The sequence below is a fragment of the Carassius auratus genome, chromosome 3 (assembly GCF_003368295.1).
Source record: "Carassius auratus strain Wakin chromosome 3, ASM336829v1, whole genome shotgun sequence".
NCBI classification, from domain to species: domain Eukaryota; kingdom Metazoa; phylum Chordata; class Actinopteri; order Cypriniformes; family Cyprinidae; genus Carassius; species Carassius auratus.
This window is the reverse complement of record NC_039245.1, coordinates 25,095,116-25,115,093: the sequence shown is the minus strand read 5'-3', so window position 1 is coordinate 25,115,093 and position 19,978 is coordinate 25,095,116. Positions and strand designations below refer to the sequence as shown.

Below are 19,978 nucleotides of genomic sequence, written 5' to 3'. Positions count from 1 at the left end.
TATATATATATATATATCTTAAAATGCAATCTTTAAGCTCCAGTTCGTTTTTCCCCCTTCAATTTGTTGTTTTTGTTTTAAAGCGCTAGATGTCACCAATATTCTCCAAGCAGGCAAATAGGAAGCGAAGAAGTGAGGTGCCCACACGTGATATCCGCCTTCTGTTTCCCTTCTTTCATAGCTGACCTCAGATCAGTTCGAGTCAGTCTGATCGCCGTTGAGTTCGCTTCTCGAGTCTTAACAGCTGACTCGGGGTCAGTCGTTTGTATGCGACTTCTGTGCAGCGTTGGGTTGTGTAAACCGACAGTCACGTACTTCCGCGTTGAGGACGCATGATGTTAGCTCTCAGCACCGCGGGTTTAGCAGGAGCATTAAGTTTAAAAAGTTTAAGATGCCAGACGTTCAGGTCGATATGTGTCAGTCAATGTTATAATGTCCGAAGTCCCTGCAGTGTGTCGAGATCAGCGCACGCACGTGCAGTGCTGTCACACACCAACACACTGGTAGGTCACTGGCTGTTTCATAAATAATAACACATATATATCTAAGGTTTTATGTGTAACGTAAGCAGTGTGACTAAAGTGTTGTCTGTTTAATTTTAAGCATTTTTTTTAATATTCATTTAAATTTGTTAATTGTTATAACATCTTTAAATGGAAGGTCACTGCCACATACAGGTGCATCTCAATAAATTAGAATGTCGTGGAAAAGTTAATTTATTTCAGTAATTCAGCTAAAATTGTGAAACGTATTAAATAAATCAAATGCACAAGTCTTTGGTTCTTTTAATTGTGATGATTTTGGTTCACGTTTAACAAAAAAAAAAAAAAAAAAAAAAACACATTAGTGCTGTATCCAAGCATGTTAACAGGAAGTTGAGTGGATGGAAAAAGTGTGGAAGAAAAAAACGCACAACCAACCGAGAGAACCACAGCCTTATGAGGATTGTCAAGCAAAATCGATTCAAGAATTTGAATGAACTTCACAAGGAATGCACTGAGGCTGGGGTAAAGCCAGTGGTCCAAAGTCCTCTTTTCAGAGTATAGCAAGTTTTGTATTTCATTTGGAAACCAAGGTCCTAGAGTCTGGAGGAAGGGTGGAGAAGCTCATTGCCCAAGTTGCTTGAAGTCCAGTGATAAGTGTCCACAGTCTGTGATGATTTGGGGTCAGTGTCATCTGCTGATGTTGGTCCATTTGTGTTTGTTGATAACCCACTGAAAATTCACTGCACCCATTTACCAAGAAATTTTGGAGCACTTCATGCTTCCTTCTGCTGACCAGCTTTTTGAAGATGCTGATTTAATTTTCCAGCAGGATTTGGCACCTGCCCACACTGCCAAAAGCACCAAAAGTTGGTAAAATGACCATGGTGTTTGTGTGCTTGACTGACCAGCAAACTCACCAGACCAGAGACCCAGAGAGAATCTATGGAGTATTGTCAAGAGGAAAATGAGAAACAAGAGACCAAACAATGCAGATGAGCTGAAGCCCACTGTCAAAGAAACCTGGGGTCTCATTTATAAAACTCTCCATAGATTTAATCCTAAAAGTATACGTAGGCTCAAAAGCTAGATTTTGAACAGAACCTGCGCAATAAATCTCAGTCAGTGCGTACATGCACCTCCACCTGGTCTCCTCCCCGAAATCACCATATATAGAGCTTACAACGCCTTGTTTTACTATGCATAACCTCATCTGCATATCATTTACATGCGTATTTACATGCACGTGACACCATGTTTAACACAGATCACAGAGATGGGGACTATATTGCCATTTGTGGCATACACATACATTTTTTATCGCTTAAATTATCTAGGATCCTTATGTTTAATAATAAATATATGAAACTATCCATAAGGTTCTCAGATATATTTTATAATAGAGTTGATCTCATTCTTTTACACTGGCCAGATAGTATTTCAATTGTTTTAAACGATTCAAATCAAATTAAATGTATGCAGTTTTGCTGATGAACATCGTTTAGCTATTTTAAGTGGAAACAGACAGGCCCATATTTATTGCAGTGTAAACTCAACTGTCTTGACTCTGCAAGTCACAGACAAAGTATTTTAAAAAGAAAACGTGCAAATTTTACTGTTTTCTCCTCGTTCTATCCTTCAAATAGAGTGCTATTTTTTATTATGTTGTGGAGATGCCTTCAGACGACATCAACACCTCCGTGCAGCTGCGGTTGTACAGTAAGCTATCATCATTGGTGCTATACTGGACAATGGACTGTTCGACCTCTGACCTCTGTGGAGTATTTAATGTACTCAGCAGTGTCACAATCTGATCACCTCCATGCCACACTGAACTGAGGCAGTAATTAAAGCAAAAGGAGCCCCTACCAAGTACTGAGTACATGTGCAGTAAATTAACATACTTCCCAGAAGGCCAACAATTGACTAAAAATGTTTTTTTATTATTGGTCTAATGAAGTATTCTAATTGGTTGAGATCTTGAATTGGTGGGTTTTTGTTAAATGTGAGCCAAAATCATCACAACTAAAAGAACCAAAGACTTAAATTACTTCAGTCTGTGTGCATTGAATTTAATACAGGAGTTTCACAATTTGAGTTGAATTACTGAAATAAATGAACTTTCCCATGACATTTCTAATTTGAGATGCACCTGTAATTGTCTAAATCAGTGGTCCTAAACCTTTTTGACTTCAGGACCTCCTGTTTTTTTCCATTGGTATGTTCTGCTATAATTCCAAGGAAAGCTTTTTGTTTTCTATGTTAATTTTATTATTTAACATCATCCTGTAGGCCCCTTAAAAGTGTGATGAGGCCCCCTAGTGGGCCCTCATTTGAAAACCATTGGTCAAAATTGTGTCCCTTTTATAAATGATGTTTGTATGTATCTGTGTCTGCTCCTCCAGCATCTCCATTGATTCTGTGTGACCTTCTTCTTCAGTTTAGGACGTGTAGGACAGCACCACGTGTGTCCCTTCTGAACATTCGGACACTGTCCACTCTGCCTCCACCACCCTCATCTAAAAGAGACCAATCCAGCAACAAGAAGAGCGGTGTAAGCTTCATTTACAGCACTAGCACTGCAACTCTCTGCTGGAAGATCAGGATTTATGACTGAAAGGTTATTGGTTCCCCAGGGTTTAGATAAAAGAGTCCATAAAAAGAATAAATTAGTGTAATCAAACAAATGCATTATTATGCATGTCAAATACTGCCAATAGTATTGTGATTTCATATATTTGAATACAATTTAAATTGTTATTTATTCCTGTGATGCAAACCTTAATTTTCAGCATCATTCCAGACTTCCAGACTTCAGTGTCACATGATCCTTCAGAAATCATTCTGATATACTGATTTGATGCTCAGTAAATTAGGCGTTTCACAAATTTGTTCCACATTTCTCTGTTCCACAGCCAGTTACATGGAAATCTCTTGCGATCACATTTGCGTTGGGAGGAGGTCTTCTTCTAGGGATGAAATACTTCAAGAGAGAAAAAGAGGAAAGTAAGGACATGAACAGCATGCATAAGTGATTGTTTGGGCACACTTATCATATGCAAACGCTCCACGTCATAAAGAAGGAGTTATTATCATGAAAGTGTTTTTGGTGTTGTAGTGATTGAGAAAGAAAGAACAAAGTCGATGGGGAAAGCGTCTCTTGGAGGTCCATTCTCACTCGTCGACCACAACAAAAAACCCACAAAGAGTGAGGATTTCCTCGGCCAGTGGCTGCTGATCTATTTCGGGTTCACACACTGTCCAGACATCTGTCCTGATGAACTGGAGAAAATGATTGAGGCTGTTGATGAGATTGGTAATGTGGCATTTCATTTTCTTTTAAATTATTTATTAATGTTAATATAATTATTATAACATCAGATTAAAAACCTGTTACTTTTCCGTCACAGATAGAATTAAAACACTTCCAGACATAACACCGATTCTCATCACCATTGATCCTGATAGAGACACACCAGAAGCACTGGCAGACTATGTCAAAGGTGAGCGCGGTCATCTTTATCACTCTACACTCACCGAATGCTGTGATATGATTCCTCGTCACAGTTACATTTACAGTTTCAACATCTCATGTGCAGAGTTTTCCCCCAAGCTGATCGGTCTGACGGGCACAACTGCCCAGATTGAGCAAGTGTCCAGAGCCTACAGAGTGTACTACAGCCAGGGCCCCAAAGATGAAGACAACGACTACATTGTGAGCATATTCCACAGAATGTAAAGTAATGTAACAACCTGACAGAAGAAGGTTGTTGTTTTTGGGATAGTTCGCCCAAAAAGGAAAATTCTGTCATCTTTTACTCACCCAAAAGATATTTTAAAGGATGTTTGTAACCAAACAGCTGATGGTAGCCATTGAAGTCCACAGTATGGGAAAAAAAACACCATGGAAGCCAATGAGTACTTTCAGCTGTTTGGTTACCAACATTCTTCAAAGTTCCCAATCTTTTGGGTGAGTAAATGATGACCGAATTTTAATTTTTTGTGTGAACTATACGTTTAATTAATTTCTAATAATCTCACAAGCCTGTACTCCACATGCATGTATAGAACTGTCCTGTAATTGCAGGTTGATCACACCATCATAATGTACCTGGTGGGACCTGATGGCCAGTTTCTTGAGTATTTTGGACAGAACAAGAAATCTGCTGAGATCTCATCATCCATTGCATCCCACATGAGGAAGTACAAACATGGGAAATAAGTCAAAGGGCACTGCTTCAACAACGACCGAGTGCTTATTTCTGTCTCACAGCATCGTCATTGCTCGGTGAAATGGGGTTTATTTATGAGGTGCAACTCTTATTAATTTTTTCTAAGCATTCCCCATTTTCTGCAGCCCAACACAGTAACTTTTATTGATCTTTGTTATTCATTTTCAAATACAATAATGAAATTCAAAGGATTCAACTTCAATAAAGTATGTTTTGATTGATATTTTGTAATGCACTGTGTTGATGAATAGTGTATTACATGTTGCATCACAAATTATATCATTAAATAAATTCAAAAAGGTATATACATTTTATAATTTACATTTATTACCTGGGTGAAGGCTTCAAATGAACCATTTGTAGGCAAAATGTTTGCATCTGACAGATGATAGACAGGTCATTCACTTTCACTGCATCTTTTTACCACACAAAAGCATGTTTCACCATTGTTTTACACTAGTCAACACTAGACTGAAGTGTGACTGAAGTCAACAAGTCTTCCATCACAAACAATTAAGGACAAACAACTGCATTCGACTTGTTCCAAAAATCCCCATTTAAAAGGGTTTTGATATTGTACATTTAGAATATGTTTTGGACCTCAAACTTGTTCCCCATTTCATTTTTGCTATATGTAATTCAAAAACTTTGAAGTTCAATATCTCAAAACTGCTCAGAATGCAGATAGATCCTTAAGTCCAAGGGGGTGCATTGCAGAAGCATTGATCAGATTAGTTAACAATGCTGTACATGTACAAGTCTCAATTCTTTAACTTCAAGTCTTAAACAACTCATTAATGCTCTGTGCCAAAATTATTGTGCCATTATTAATTGCAATAACACATTGTGAAGAGTGGGGCAGGGCCGAGAGATGTGGGAATGAGCGAGGCTGGTAGAGTGATTGGGAAATCCGCAACACCTGCGCCCCACCGCCGGTCTCGAGTCCCACAGAGGAGATGGAAGGATATAAAACTGGAGCGACGATAGTGAAGGACGAGAGAGGACCAGGCCTGGGTCTTAGTTGTGATTTTTATTTGCGCGCACCATCCGTGAGGGGCTGGTGCGCTGTTTTGTGTTTATTCTGAATTAAAGTCTTTGTTTGATTGTCCGCTGGTTCCCGCCTCCTTCTTCCCGATGAATATGGAGATTTTATTGTTACATTTATACTGACTTATGCATAAATTGGTTCAAGCAGTTGGTGTTATCTGAGTGCTAGCTGCTTTAACATAGAGCCAAGGAAGTTCACCCTCATGGGCTCTCAATGTGAACAGACCACATAGACCAGTGATCCTCAAATCTGGCTCGCGAGATCCAGTTTCCTGCAAAGTTTAGCTCCGACTCTAATTAAACACACCTGCCTGTGATTTTATAATGATACTGAAGACACTGATTAGGAAACTCATGCGTGTTTGATTAGGGTTAGAGCTAAACTTTGCAGGAAAGGGGATCTCGCGAGCCAGATTTGAGGATCACTGACATAGACGGTTTAACAGTCCCAGTTTCATTTCTTGACTTTTCCAGCTCTTCAGTTTCTCACATTCATTTCAAAATATCTGCTTTGTTATTATCCCGTCCATTTCTTTCCACCATCCATGCTAAGCTTACCCATTAAGTCAAAATTGACAGTTTGAAGCAATTTCTTTGGCGCAGTACAATACAGTATGGTTGCCAATCATCACAGATGCAGTGGGGCAGTAATGCTGATGTAAAGAGATAACTGGTGTATGTTTTGTAAGGACAAAAGAACCTGAGATACTTTGATCTCCTGAGAAACAGACAATACAAACATACACGGGCATCTTCGAGACACCCCACAGAGTGGAGGAGCAGGAGACCTCCCCTTCTGGCCATTTGTTTCATTATAAATCCCTTCACCCATTCTTCCTTCTACTCAGTCTGCTCAAAATGATTACATGAAAATGTCAATGCAAGTGAACTAACACTCATGTCTAGTATCATTGGAAATGTCTCAGTGCAACTGGTACAATGGTTTCACTCTCACAAAAGTAGATTAGAAGATAATACAGATCTGAAGAGTCAAGAGATATCTTGATTGCTGTGATGTGAGTGTCCTTTCCTAGGGCCCTCCATGTAAATTACCCGCTATTCCCATTGAGTTGTAAAACCACCCAGGCTTGGGACCTGAGGTAATGCAAATTCCAATTGTTAGTTTCTGTCTTCATCTCGGGGGATGTTTGTCTTGGTCTGAGGTATTTAAAGGATTGCAGCAAAAGGATCAGGGCGATTTCTGTAGCCAGAAAGCCCGTAGTGTGTTGTGTGTCTCTTCACTTCATACTATGTATTCTCTAAGGTCAGGTATGCATATTTTACTTTTAGATTCATCTTTGAGAATTTGATGTTTTGTATTGATATGATTTGATGTGTTTCAATTGGATATGTAATTGGCAAAATACATATCTACCTGACTGTTAATAAATTGTTACATTTTGATTCTATTCTGTCTTACTCTGTAATTATTGACTAGTAGATTACGTTGTATCCTTGTTAGCAACATGAGCACCCAAATGAATGAGTTAATATAAAAATAGAGTTAACTAGAATAATCAAATGTCAGAAGAATACTAATTAAAAAGGCATACAACCAATTTACATTTCAACCTAACTTCGAGATCATACTAAAATGGAGTCAGATTAAATAATAAAATGGAGTCAGATTTGAGTTTAACCTAAAATGAATAACTCTACGCGCTGAAAGACAGAACACGCAGGAAACCTTCATCCAGCACCGGATACCTTCCTTGGGCAGAGTGCCTGGACCTTACAGTTTGTAGAGTAATGCAGTGCACAGTGGCTTTGAACGTGACTGAGATATTAAAATATCTCACAGCGAATGTGTATTTTCCTGTAATCACATGTAGATCACACCATCATAAGTATCATACCTTGTGGGACCTGAGTTTCTTGAGTATTTTGGACTAAAGAAGAAATCTGCTTTATAAAATTACTTAATAAAATAAGAAAGTATGTTTTTTTTCTGTAATACTTTTTAATGAATTGTGTGTCGTACCATATCTCATTACAAATCACATCAACTTTACATCATTCAGCACATACATTCATGATTTATTTTTGTAAATGATGTAAATCAAATTCATTATGAAAGAGAAGACACTCAGAGCACCAATTCTTTCTTACACAGGAGACACCTGTTGACCCAAAATTGTTTTATGTAAATGATTTGGAAAAAGCTGTATGTAAATTTTGAGGTTTCCCTTTGCTTCACAGAGGAGAAAGATATCAAAAACATTTAATGATTTATACTCATTAACAACAATGCTTCACAAAATATGACAAGACAAGAACAGTTAAAAGATGATTACAGTGATATTTAGTAAAATATTTCATATTCAACGTTATTAATTAATTTATATTATCATTGCACATAGAAAGATCCACTTTAGCAAGATGAATTGATTCTGAAGTGAGTGTGTGTGTGTGTCAGATGTGTTGAGTGTGTGTTGTGTGAGGGGGCGGGTCTTTCTCTTTACTCTCTTAAAGTCTCTCTCTCTGGTCTGATCTCAGCATTATTCTTCAGCACTGCTCATCTTCACACGTCACATCCACCAAATCAAGATGATCTCAATATTCTGTGCTTTCTTCACTCTCCTGACCTGTAAGTGTTCATCAGATCTGATGATTTAAAGTGTTCTGACACACAATCTCATGTAAAGGTTGTGTTTATTCTGCAGGTGTCAGTGGAGCGACTGTAGTGACTCAGAGTCCAGTAATCACAGTCAGTAAAGGACAAACGGCTAAACTGGACTGTAATCTGGGGACAGTAACTAATGCTGGTGCTAGATGGTACAAACAGACTCCAGCAGGAATTCCTCAGTATATGTTAAGATTTCGTCATGACTACAGCTCAGTTAGATATGGATCTGGTTTCTCTGCTCCTAAATTCACATCAACACATTCATCTCAATCAGATTATAGTCTGATCATCAGTAATGTGGATGAAGATGATTCTGCAGTGTATTACTGTCAGACATGGGACAGCTCTGCTAAAGAACACGTATCACAGTGATTCACAGCATGACAAAAACCTCCTCACTGCTCACATTCACTTCTGCTTCTAGACAACAGATGAAAAACATGAAGCGTTTTCAGCGTCACATTTCAGGTATTTCCAGCAGTTATGAAAGTGAGTAGATATGAAATTAAGTAATGATTATTTAATAGATTTCTGTTTCTAGTAACTCATAACATGCTGTTTTCACTATGTTGATTTATTAATTGTGTATTGTATATGATATATTATATTTTGAAATACAGTACATTTCCAGATCACTTCACCAATTTATCAAGTCTTACTGTGAACCAACCAGAGCTATAGAATAAAAAATAAAAAAGCAAAAACAGTGGGTAAGCAATTTAAAGGATAATGCAGCAATGGAAAATGTGTAATGAGATTTGAGTGTAGATGACATTATCTTACATGAGCATGACAAATATGACATTGTGTACTATTTAAAAATGTATTTTAACTATTAGGTGTACACAATCTTTACATGTGTTACATCCTATCATTAGATCAAAGCTCTTCTCCATGATGACTCTCTTTTCACCGTTTTCTCAGCCCATCCAGTCTCAGTAGTTAATGGTAACTAACATAAATACCTGTCCTCAAAGGAAGCACACTCCTGTAATTGATTTATTTATTTATTTTTTTGATATTTTCAAAAATCTCACCATTTTGTCCCAACTTAAACAAGACAGCCAATTGTCCAAAATTAGGGCGACCAAACGTGCCATTTTCCTAGGACACGTCCTGGCCAGCCTTTCTATATTGCCTAAAATATCCAGGTTATGGCTTTGTTTGAGCTGCACAGACCAACTGTTGTATGACAAAGTACCTTGTCTCTCTAGAGAGCAGACATCTTCTTGTGCTTTTGAATCAGTACTTTGTTGTCATACACCGATCGGTCTGCTCAGTGCTGCTTCAAATCCAACATTAATATGTAGACATATTTGCATCGCTTTGATCATTCTCTGTAGATCCCACCTTCTCATGCACCACGATGGTCGATTGAGTACAATGTCTGCATGTTATTGGTCAAACAATCATTACCTTCATTAAGTATGAAAACAGGAAACCAAAGCCAAAACCTGGATATTTTAGGCAGTATAGAAATCCTGGCCAGGACATATTCTGGGAAAATGGCAAGTTTGGTCACCCTGCCAAAACTCATGAACATTTTTTTTCTTATATACCATCACACATACTTTTCTTTTTAAAACATGAAACGTGTAACAACAATAGTGAGTAAACATTTATGAATATGTGGTTTATGTTAAACCACATGTTAACTCACGTTAACGTTAAATGTTTCAGTAAAGCTATGTAAAAATTTAGTTCAGTTTATGTCTGCATTTCTGTATATTTTTATTTGTGCCAATATATATTGAGGATTTCATGTTTTATAGTTAATGACTTATTGCAGATTTTTCATTGTCACATAGCAGGAATGCTTGCAAAATAAATAAATAAATAAAATATATATATATATATATATACTAGGGGTGACCCCAAATAGTCGACCATTCAATGCATCAATTTGAGGAGCCTGATTTGATTACCAATATCACAGTCGAATATTCGCAGGCTGTTATGATTATGCCATTCACTATATGTGAGCGCTCACATGTCTTTCACATAGAACTTGCGATTTTCTCATAATAAGTTAATATGCAGCCTATTATGATAAAGACGTGAATAAGAATCAGAAAAGAAGGAAGCTTCAAATTAGTATTTTAAAGTGTGTGAAAAAAATCCAACCACCCTTATAGATTGGTGTTTCACTTTCCATAATCCGTGACTGACAGAAGAGGATCTTGGCAGCAGGGATTGAAACTTTACCAAGACTCAAACTGACACAGGCAGAGATTGGATTTTTTCGAACAGGTAGGGTACAAGTGATTTCAAAACATTTCAGCCGGTGTATATATATATATATATATATATATATATATATATATATATATATATATAGTGAATATATTATTTACCTGATATAAAATGCATTTGGTTGAGTCAAGCACTTCATTGTAGTAGTCACTGCGGTGATTATCTCTTTACCTCGCAGCAAGAGCAGGACAAACAAAGCAGAATATTAATAACTATGAATGGGACTGTCACACTGTCCTCTTTTTCTTGCCTCATCGGTTTTAAATAGCTCATAAATGCATGCGCGTTATACTTACACTTTTAAATTCCAGCAAAGCAGTCCAAAACAAGAAACAAGACAAAAACCAGGAAAAACGAAAAATACAGAGTGACATTAACCAAGGACTCCATAACAATGACAGAAACAACCAGGGAATATGTAGACAGGTGCAAACAATGTGAGTGGGAACAGCTGAGTGCAATGAACAGTGATATAAGCTCTGGATGATCTACTGAGATGTGATGAAGTTCTGGAAGAATGGTAGTGATTTGTCTGGGCACATAAAGACCAACTGTGACTTGACCCTGTTCGAGGAGATCAATGGTGACTTGACAGAAGCCCACCAGGGCAGAGTAGAGGACCACAACAGCCACGCAGATGAGACAGAAGCCCACCAGGGCGGAGCAGAGGAGCACCTCAGCCGAGCAGATGAGACAGAAGCCCACCAGGGTGGAGCAGAGGACCACCACAGCCGAGCCAATGGCACAAGAGAGCAAGTCTGGTCAGGTAGGACTGAAATAGAGACCCTGAACAGGTTAATGGCGGCCTCCGTGGCCGTGATGAGAGGGTAGATGGCCTCCGAAGGTTCTGCAGCAGTTGCCGCCACCTCTGGAGGTTCCACAGCCGTAACAGTCTCCTTGTCAGAAATACAACAGGCTGAGAGAACATTGCTGGGTGCAATAGACAGGATGTGACGAGGCTCTGGAAGTTCAGCAGAGAGGTGACCAGGCTTTGGATGATCTGTTGTGGTATGACGAAGCTCTGGATGATCTACAGAGATGTGATGAAGTTCTGGAAGAATGGAAGTGATTTGACTGGGCACATAAAGACCAACTGTGACTTGACCCTGTTTGAGGAGATTAACGGTGACTTGACCCAGATGTTTAACTGTGGTTTTACTTGACTCATGGGTGTTAATGGTGACTTGACCTGACTCTGGATGGTCAATGGTGACTTGACCTGACTCTGGACGGTCAACGGGGACCTGGTTCGACTCTGGACGGTCAACGGGGACCTGGTTCGACTCTGGAGCATCCACGGGGACCTGACTCGACTCTGGAGCGTCCACGGGGACCTGACTCCACTCTGGAGCGTCCACGGGGACCTGACTCGACTCTGGAGCGTCCACGGGGACCTGACTCGACTCTGGAGCGTCCACGGGGACCTGACTCGACTCTGGAGCGTCCACGGGGACCTGACTCGACTCTGGAGCGTCCACGGGGACCTGACTCCACTCTGGAGCGTCCACGGGGACCTGACTCGACTCTGGAGCGTCCACGGGGACCTGACTCGACTCTGGAGCGTCCACGGGGACCTGACTCGACTCTGGAGGGTCAGTGGGGGCTGCCATCTTGTGCAGTGGCGCTGGACTGGTGGCCATCTTGTGCAGTGGCACTGGGCGGGCCAGCAATCTTGTCTGGAGACACAAGCGTAGAGTCGGCCATCGTGTCTGGAGAGACGGGTGTGGCTGGTGTATTCCCTTGACTATGATGGTGTAGGTAACTGATGAAGCCTCAAAAGTCCAGGATTTCCAGCCCCTTCATCTGCCATTGAGGCAAAGGGTCATCCAGGCAGTGATTAAACAAGTCCTTTAGTGCCTCATCGTTATACCCCAGCCCTACTGCCATGGTCCAAAACGTGAGCCAGACCACCCACCTCACTCCCCCTTTGATGAAGGGTAGTTAAGTTCAAGAGACTCTGCTTCTCCATGGTGGCTGGGAACAACCAGGGTATATGTAGACAGGTGCAAACAATGTGAGTGGGAACAGCTGAGTTTATTGCCCAGCCAATATTAGAACATTTTTAAAATGAATAAGAAAATAAAATAGGCCTAAATAAATTACACAAAGTTTAAATAAGAAAAAACCATATTGTAATGATACGAACTTCCTAATCATCCTGAAGAAGGAGGCGGGAACCGGCGCACAATCAAAACACTTTAATAATTCAAAAATAAATACAAAACGGCGCACCAGCCCCTCGCGGACGACTGGTGCACGCAAATAAAAACCAAAACATAAAATATGTCCCAGGCCTGGTCCTCTCTCGTCCTTCACGGTCGTCGCTCCAGTTTTATATCCTTCCATCTCCTACGTGGGACTCGATACTGGCGGCGGGGCGCACATGCAGCTCATCTTCAATCACTACACCTGGCCCCACTCCTCGTTCCCACGCCTCTCGGCCCCGCCCCACTCGCCACACATATAAATAAGAAACAAAAATAGAAATAAAAACTTCCAAAATGACCTTAACCTATATACATGACAAGTCAGTACTCAGTACTTCCTCGTCATTTTGTTCTCTCTTCTCTTACGGGATGCGTTGACTGCACTTTCATACCGAGGATGGACGTTTCTTCCTCTATCATCTTCAACATTTAGGTAGTAGTCCCCCCAGTAGCGCGGGTTCAGGAACATTGTCTAACACAGTGGTTCTCAACCTTTTTTTCCACCAGGCTGCACTATGGTCCAAGTTCAAGTCTTGCGGGCCGCACGCATATCCAGGAGTGCCCCCAAAGGGTGGCCAGGGGTGGTCACGGCCACCACTGTATAAACTCTGGCCACCCCTAGGATGATTTGCAGTGGGTACTATTAATTTAAATGCAGAATGTAAATTCATGATAATTTAACAAGTGAAAAAAAAATGATTGGACAGGAGAAGTTTGGAGACGTCTCTGAGAGTGGGGAGAAGGAGGAGAAAGAGAGTGCGTCGGTCATTGTGAAGTTGTCCTCAGTCTGCGTTGTGGAGAATTGGTCACTGATGGATCTTGTCTTATTTGTGAAGAAAACTGCAAAGTCGTCCACTGTAAGAGTCGATGGAGGAGGTGGAGGCGGCAGATTAAGAAGAGAAGAGAAAGTCTTGAAGAGTGTCCGAGCGTCACAAAAGCTGTTAATTTTTTTGTGGTAGTAGGATGTTTTAGCCGTGAAGACATTTGCAGAGTTTTATGTTTTGCCATTTCCTCTCTGCAGCCCTGAGTTCAGAGCGATGTTCACGGAGAACCTCAGACAGTCAGGGGGCAGATGGGACAGTGCGTGCTGGTCTAGACAACAGTGGGCAAAAGTCTTCCAAGCAAGATGTTAAAGTGGAGCAAAGAGTGTCCATAGCACTGTTCGTGTCCAGTGCTGAAAACTGAGAGAGTGCAGGAAGCGAAGATGAAACAACAGAAGATAGGTGAGATGGAAAGAGTGCGCATAGGTTCCGTCGAAAGGTGACCTACGTTGGACTGTGTGCCGCTTCAGGAGTAATTGCTAGGTTAGCAGTAATGAGGAAGTGGTCTGAGGTGTGCAGTGGAGCAACTGAAGAGTTGTCCACAGAGCAACAGCGTGTGTAGATGAGGTCCAGTTGGTTGCCCGATTTGTGAGTCGCTGTAGTAGACACTAGCTTGAGATCAAATGAGGCGAGCAGAGTTTTGAAGTCAGCAGCCTGGGGTTTATCTAGGTGGATGTTTAAGTCACCAAGCAGTACCAGAGGAGTATCGTCTTCAGGAAAGTTTGATAGCAGCACATCCAACTCCTCCAAGAATTTTCCCAATTGACCTGGGGGACGATAAATGACCACAAAGTGGATTTTAACAGGGTGGGTTACAGTAATGGCATGTGATTCAAATGAACCATTACCTGTAGGTGATGGCTGAAGATCAAATTTCCATTCTTTTGATCTAAGGAGACCCATACCTTCACCTCTCCCAGTGGTACGAGGAGTGTGGGAATAAGTGAAATTAGTGGAGAGGAATGCAGGGGTGGCAGTATCTTCAGGTTTGATCCAAGTCTCTGTCAGTGCCATGAGGTTGAGACCGGAATGAGTAGCAATAGAAGAAATGAAGTCTGCTTTGTTAACTGCAGACTGGCAGTTCCAGAGACCAACTGGAATAGAGAGCCTAGTAGTAGAGGTCAGAGGGACATGGCATAGGTTTGTCAGACAGGCCTTCCTGTGATGTATGTAGCATGCTCTCCGAGTGTTAGTAGTGATAGTAGAGATCTGAAAGCACATAGTGACAACAAGTGTAAGAAATATTTGAGAATAAGTTATACAAAAAGTAAAGAAAGGGGGGAAAAAGCAATACTCAAGTGCACTGTCGGTGTTCTTGCTCGGTGGAGTCGCGCAGGTAGAGTCGATTGTCTTTACACTCGTCCGTCTTCACACGAGGAGGATTCACACGAGGATGTGACTGTCTCTTGGAACGCAGCATTGTAGCTGAGTTCAGTTTTTAATTATGGTGTATGCGACTTGAATCAATGTATTTTGCCCCTGCCCCAAACATATGATTCGAGTCGACTATAAGTTGAATATTGGCAAGATTCGAAAATTCCTTGAATCCTGAAAATCCTTAATCAGGGACACCCCTAATATATACACACACACTCACTGGTCACTTTATTAGGTACACCTTGCTAGTACTTGGTTGGACCCCTTTTGCCTTCAGAACTGCCTTAATTTGTCACAGATTCAACAAGGTGTTGGAAACATTCCTCAGAGATTTTGGTCCATATTGACATGAAAGCATCACTCAGTTGCTGCAGATTTGTCGGCTGCAGATCCATGATGTGAATCTCTCGTTCCTCCACATCTCAAAGCTGCTCGGTTGGGTTGAGATCTGGTGACTGTGGAGGCCATCTGAGTAAAGTGAACTCATGTTCAAGAAACCAGTCTGAGATGATTTGAGCTTTGTGACATGGTTCATTATCCTGCTGGAAGTAGTCATCAGAAGATGGGTTCACTGTAGTTATAAAGGGATGGACATGATCAGCAACAATACTCAGGTAGACTGTGGTGTTTAAACGATTCTCAATTGGTATTAAGGGGCCAAAAGTGTGCCAAGAAAATTTACCCCACACCATTACACCAGCACCAGCCTGAACCATTGAGACAAGACAGGATGGATCCATGCTTTCATGTTCTTTACACCAAATTCTGACTCTTGTCAGGGTTCTGTCACTTCAGTCTAGGGTTATTCATGGTTTTGTGACAGAGCCCTGATACTCTCCTCATGTCATTGTTTTCATGTGAGCACGCGGCTTTGAGACTGCTCGAGCCGTGCACTCTTGTCTGCCTGTCCTGTTTCTTGTTGGATCGTGGTGTTCGGATCCCGGCACTCATGTTTTGCTGAGTTTTGGTTTCATGTCGGGGACCAGACACTCGCGCTCCATGTTCTGTTTTATTGTGGTATCGTGAGGTCTCAATGCGTTGTCTTGTATTTCTTGTTCTATTTTGTCTTGTGCTGTCGCACGCAGCTTAGTCTTTCCTGGCTGCGTGCTGTCTTGTGTGAACACGCGGTTTATGAGCTTGCTCATGAGCTGCATGTTTGTGTCCAATTAAAGCACATGGCTTGCGATTGGTTTGCTGGCCATGTGCTTGTGTTTTTGTTTTGTGTGAGCACATGGCTTTTTTCTTAGTTCCTATGTGCCATGTGCTCTCGTCAATTGTCTTGACCCCGCCCATCTTGTTACCTGATTATTGATGTAATTTTCCCCACATGTGTTCCCTCGTTACCCTCCTCATTAGCTCCCTATTTATTGTCCTTGTGTTTGCAGTCTGGTTGCTAGTTCGTCGTTGAATATTTGTCTGTGTATATTTTGCCTTGCCTGTCAAGTTTGTCTGTTTTCCCCCACGGGTTTGTTTGTTTTATTTTTATTACTATTAAAGAGCCCTCCTCTCTGAGTCCTCGCCTCATCCCTGTACTCAAACCCTGGTAACTCTATCATCTGAATGTCTGAAATGCAGATTAATCAGACCAGACAATGTTTCTCCAATCTTCTATTGTCCAATTCTGGTGATCCTGTGTGAATTATATCCTCTGTTTCCTGTTCTTATCTGACAGGAGCGACACTCGGTGTGGTCTTCTGCTGCTGTAGCTCATCTGTTTCATGGTTCAACGTGTTGTGTGTTCAGAGATGGTATTCTGCATATCTTGGTTGTAACCAGTTGTTATTTGAGTTACTGTTGCCCTTCTATCATCTCGAACCAGTCTGCCCATTCTTCTCTGACATCAACAAAGCATTTTCTTCCACACATCTGCCGCTCACTGGATATTTTTTCTTTTTTTTTCTGACCATTCTCTGTAAACCCTAGAAATATATGTGTGTGAAAATCCCAGTAGATCAGCAGTGGTTTTATGTGTAAAGTAAGTAGTGTGACTGAAGTGTTGTCTGTTTAATTTGAAGCATTTTTTTAATATCCATTTAAATGTGTTAATTGTACACCTTTAAATGTAAGGTCACTGCCATATATTGTATAAATCAGTGGTCCTAAACCTTTTTGACTTCAGGGCCCACTGTTTTTCAACACAACAATAACAACAACAATATTTTCATTGGTATCTTCTGCAATAATTCCAATGAAAGCTCCTTGTTTTCTATGTTTTTTTTTTATGTTAATTAAATTTGTAATTAAATTAAACCATTTAACTTCATCCTGTAGGCCCCTTAAAAGTGTGATGAGGCCCCCTAGTGGGCCCTCATTTGAAAACCATTGGTCAAAAGTGTGTCCCTTTTATAAATGATGTTTATATGTAGCTGTGTCTGATCCTCCAGCATCTCCATTGATTCTGTGTGACCTTCTTCTTCAGTTTAGGACGTGTAGGACAGCACCACGTGTGTCCCTTCTGAACATTCAGACACTGTCCACTCTGCCTCCACCACCCTCATCTAAAAGAGACCAATCCAGCAACAAGAAGAGCGGTGTAAGCTTCATTTACAGCACTAGCACTGCAACTCTCTGCTGGAAGATCAGGATTGATGACTGAAAGGTTATTGGTTCCCCAGGGTTTAGAAAAAAAGAGTCCATAAAAAGAATAAATTAGTGTAATCAAACAAATGCAGCATTATGCATGGCAAATATTGCCAATAGTATTGTGATTTCATATATTTGAATACATTTTACAAGTGCAATATCATCCTGTAATATCGAAGCTGAATTTTCAGCATCATTACAGACTTCCAGACTTCAGTGTCACATGATCCTTCAGAAATCATTCTGATATACTGATTTGATGCTCAGTAAATTAGGCGTTTCACAAATTTGTTCCACATTTCTCTGTTCCACAGCCAGTTACATGGAAATCTCTTGCGATCACATTTGCGTTGGGAGGAGGTCTTCTTCTAGGGATGAAATACTTCAAGAGAGAAAAAGAGGAAAGTAAGGACATGAACAGCATGCATAAGTGATTGTTTGGGCACACTTATCATATGCAAACGCTCCACGTCATAAAGGAGGAGTTATTATCATGAAAGTGTTTTTGGTGTTGCAGTGATTGAGAAAGAAAGAACAAAGTCGATGGGGAAAGCGTCTCTTGGAGGTCCATTCTCACTCGTCGACCACAACAAAAAACCCACAAAGAGTGAGGATTTCCTCGGCCAGTGGCTGCTGATCTATTTCGGGTTCACACACTGTCCAGACATCTGTCCTGATGAACTGGAGAAAATGATTGAGGCTGTTGATGAGATTGGTAATGTGGCATTTCATTTTCTTTTAAATTATTTATTAATGTTAATATAATTATTATAACATCAGATTAAAAACCTGTTACTTTTCCGTCACAGATAGAATTAAAACTCTACACTCACCGAATGCTGTGATATTATTCCTCGTCATTTACAGTTTCAACATCTCATGTGCAGAGTTTTCCCCCAAGCTGATCGGTCTGACGGGCACAACTGCCCAGATTGAGCAAGTGTCCAGAGCCTACAGAGTGTACTACAGCCAGGGCCCCAAAGATGAAGACAACGACTACATTGTGAGCATATACCACAGAATGTAAAGTAATGTAACAACCTGACAGAAGAAGGTTGTTTTTGGGATAGTTTACCCAAAAAGAAAAATTCTGTCATCTTTTACTCACCCAAAAGATATTTTAAAGGATGTTTGTAACCAAACAGCTGATGGTAGCCATTGAAGTCCACGGTATGGGAAAAAAAAACACCATGGAAGCCAATGAGTACTTTCAGCTGTTCGGTTACCAACATATACCAAAGTAAATGATGACAGATTTTTTCTTTTTTGTGTGAACTATACGTTTAATTAATTTCTAATAATCTCACAAGCCTGTACTCCACATGCATGTATAGAACTGTCCTGTAATTGCAGGTTGATCACACCATCATAATGTACCTGGTGGGACCTGATGGCCAGTTTCTTGAGTATTTTGGACAGAACAAGAAATCTGCTGAGATCTCATCATCCATTGCATCCCACATGAGGAAGTACAAACATGGGAAATAAATCGAAGGGCACTGCTTCAACCATGACCGAGTGCTTATTTCTGTCTCACAGCATCGTCATTGCTCTGTGAAATGGGGTTTATTTATGAGGTGCAGCTCTGATAAAAAAAAATTTAAGCATTACCCATTTTTCTTCAGCCCAACACAGTAACTTTTATTGATCTTTGTTATTCATTTCCATATACAGTAATGAAATTCAAATGATTCAACTTCAATAAAGTATGTTTTGATTGATATTTTTTAATGCACTGTGTTGATGAATAGTGTATTACATGTTGCATTACATTATACCATTAAAAAATTCTAAATGTATATACATTGTATAATTTACATTTATTACCTGGGTGAAGGCTTTCAAATGAACCATTTGTAGGCAAAATATTTGCATCTGACAGATTGACAGACCATTCAATTTCAATGCATCTTTTTACCACACAAAGCATGTTTCACCATTGTTTTACACTAGTCAACACTAGACTGAAGTGTGACTGAAGTCAACAAGTCTTCCATCAATCACAAACAATGAAGGACAAACAACTGCATTCGACTTGTTCCAAAACTCCCCATTTAAAAGGGTTTTGATCTTGTACATTTAGAATATGTTTTGGACCTCAAACTTGTTCCCCATTTCATTTTTGCTATATGCAATACAAAAACTTTGAAGTTTAATATCTCAAAACTGCACAGAATGCAGATAGATCCTTAAGTCCAAGGGGGTGCATTGTAGAAGCATTGATCAGATTAGTTAACAATGCTGTACATGTACAAGTTGCAAGTCCTTAACTTCAAGTCTTAAACAAGTCATTAATGCTATGTGCCAAAATTATTGTGTCCTTATTAATTGCAATAACACATTTATACTG

The 19,978-nt window shown here is 40.3% G+C and overlaps 2 protein-coding genes across 2 annotated transcripts; both read left to right on the top strand.

Moving 5' to 3' along the window:
* Positions 1-287: 287 nt before the first annotated feature.
* Positions 288-5,017, top strand: sco1 (synthesis of cytochrome C oxidase 1). The gene is made up of 7 exons (XM_026216730.1): positions 288-503; positions 2,923-3,036; positions 3,398-3,488; positions 3,601-3,798; positions 3,893-3,985; positions 4,082-4,197; positions 4,570-5,017. The coding sequence occupies exons 1-7, from the start codon at positions 333-335 to the stop codon at positions 4,702-4,704; spliced, it is 918 nt and encodes a 305-aa protein (XP_026072515.1). The 5' UTR covers positions 288-332; the 3' UTR covers positions 4,705-5,017.
* A 3,838-nt stretch (positions 5,018-8,855) lies between these two features.
* LOC113052285 (protein SCO1 homolog, mitochondrial-like) lies at positions 8,856-19,351 on the top strand. The gene is made up of 6 exons (XM_026216717.1): positions 8,856-8,876; positions 17,465-17,578; positions 17,943-18,033; positions 18,146-18,343; positions 18,438-18,631; positions 18,982-19,351. Exons 1-6 carry the CDS (start codon positions 8,871-8,873, stop codon positions 19,114-19,116), a joined length of 738 nt encoding a protein of 245 aa, XP_026072502.1. The 5' UTR covers positions 8,856-8,870; the 3' UTR covers positions 19,117-19,351.
* Positions 19,352-19,978: the final 627 nt, after the last annotated feature.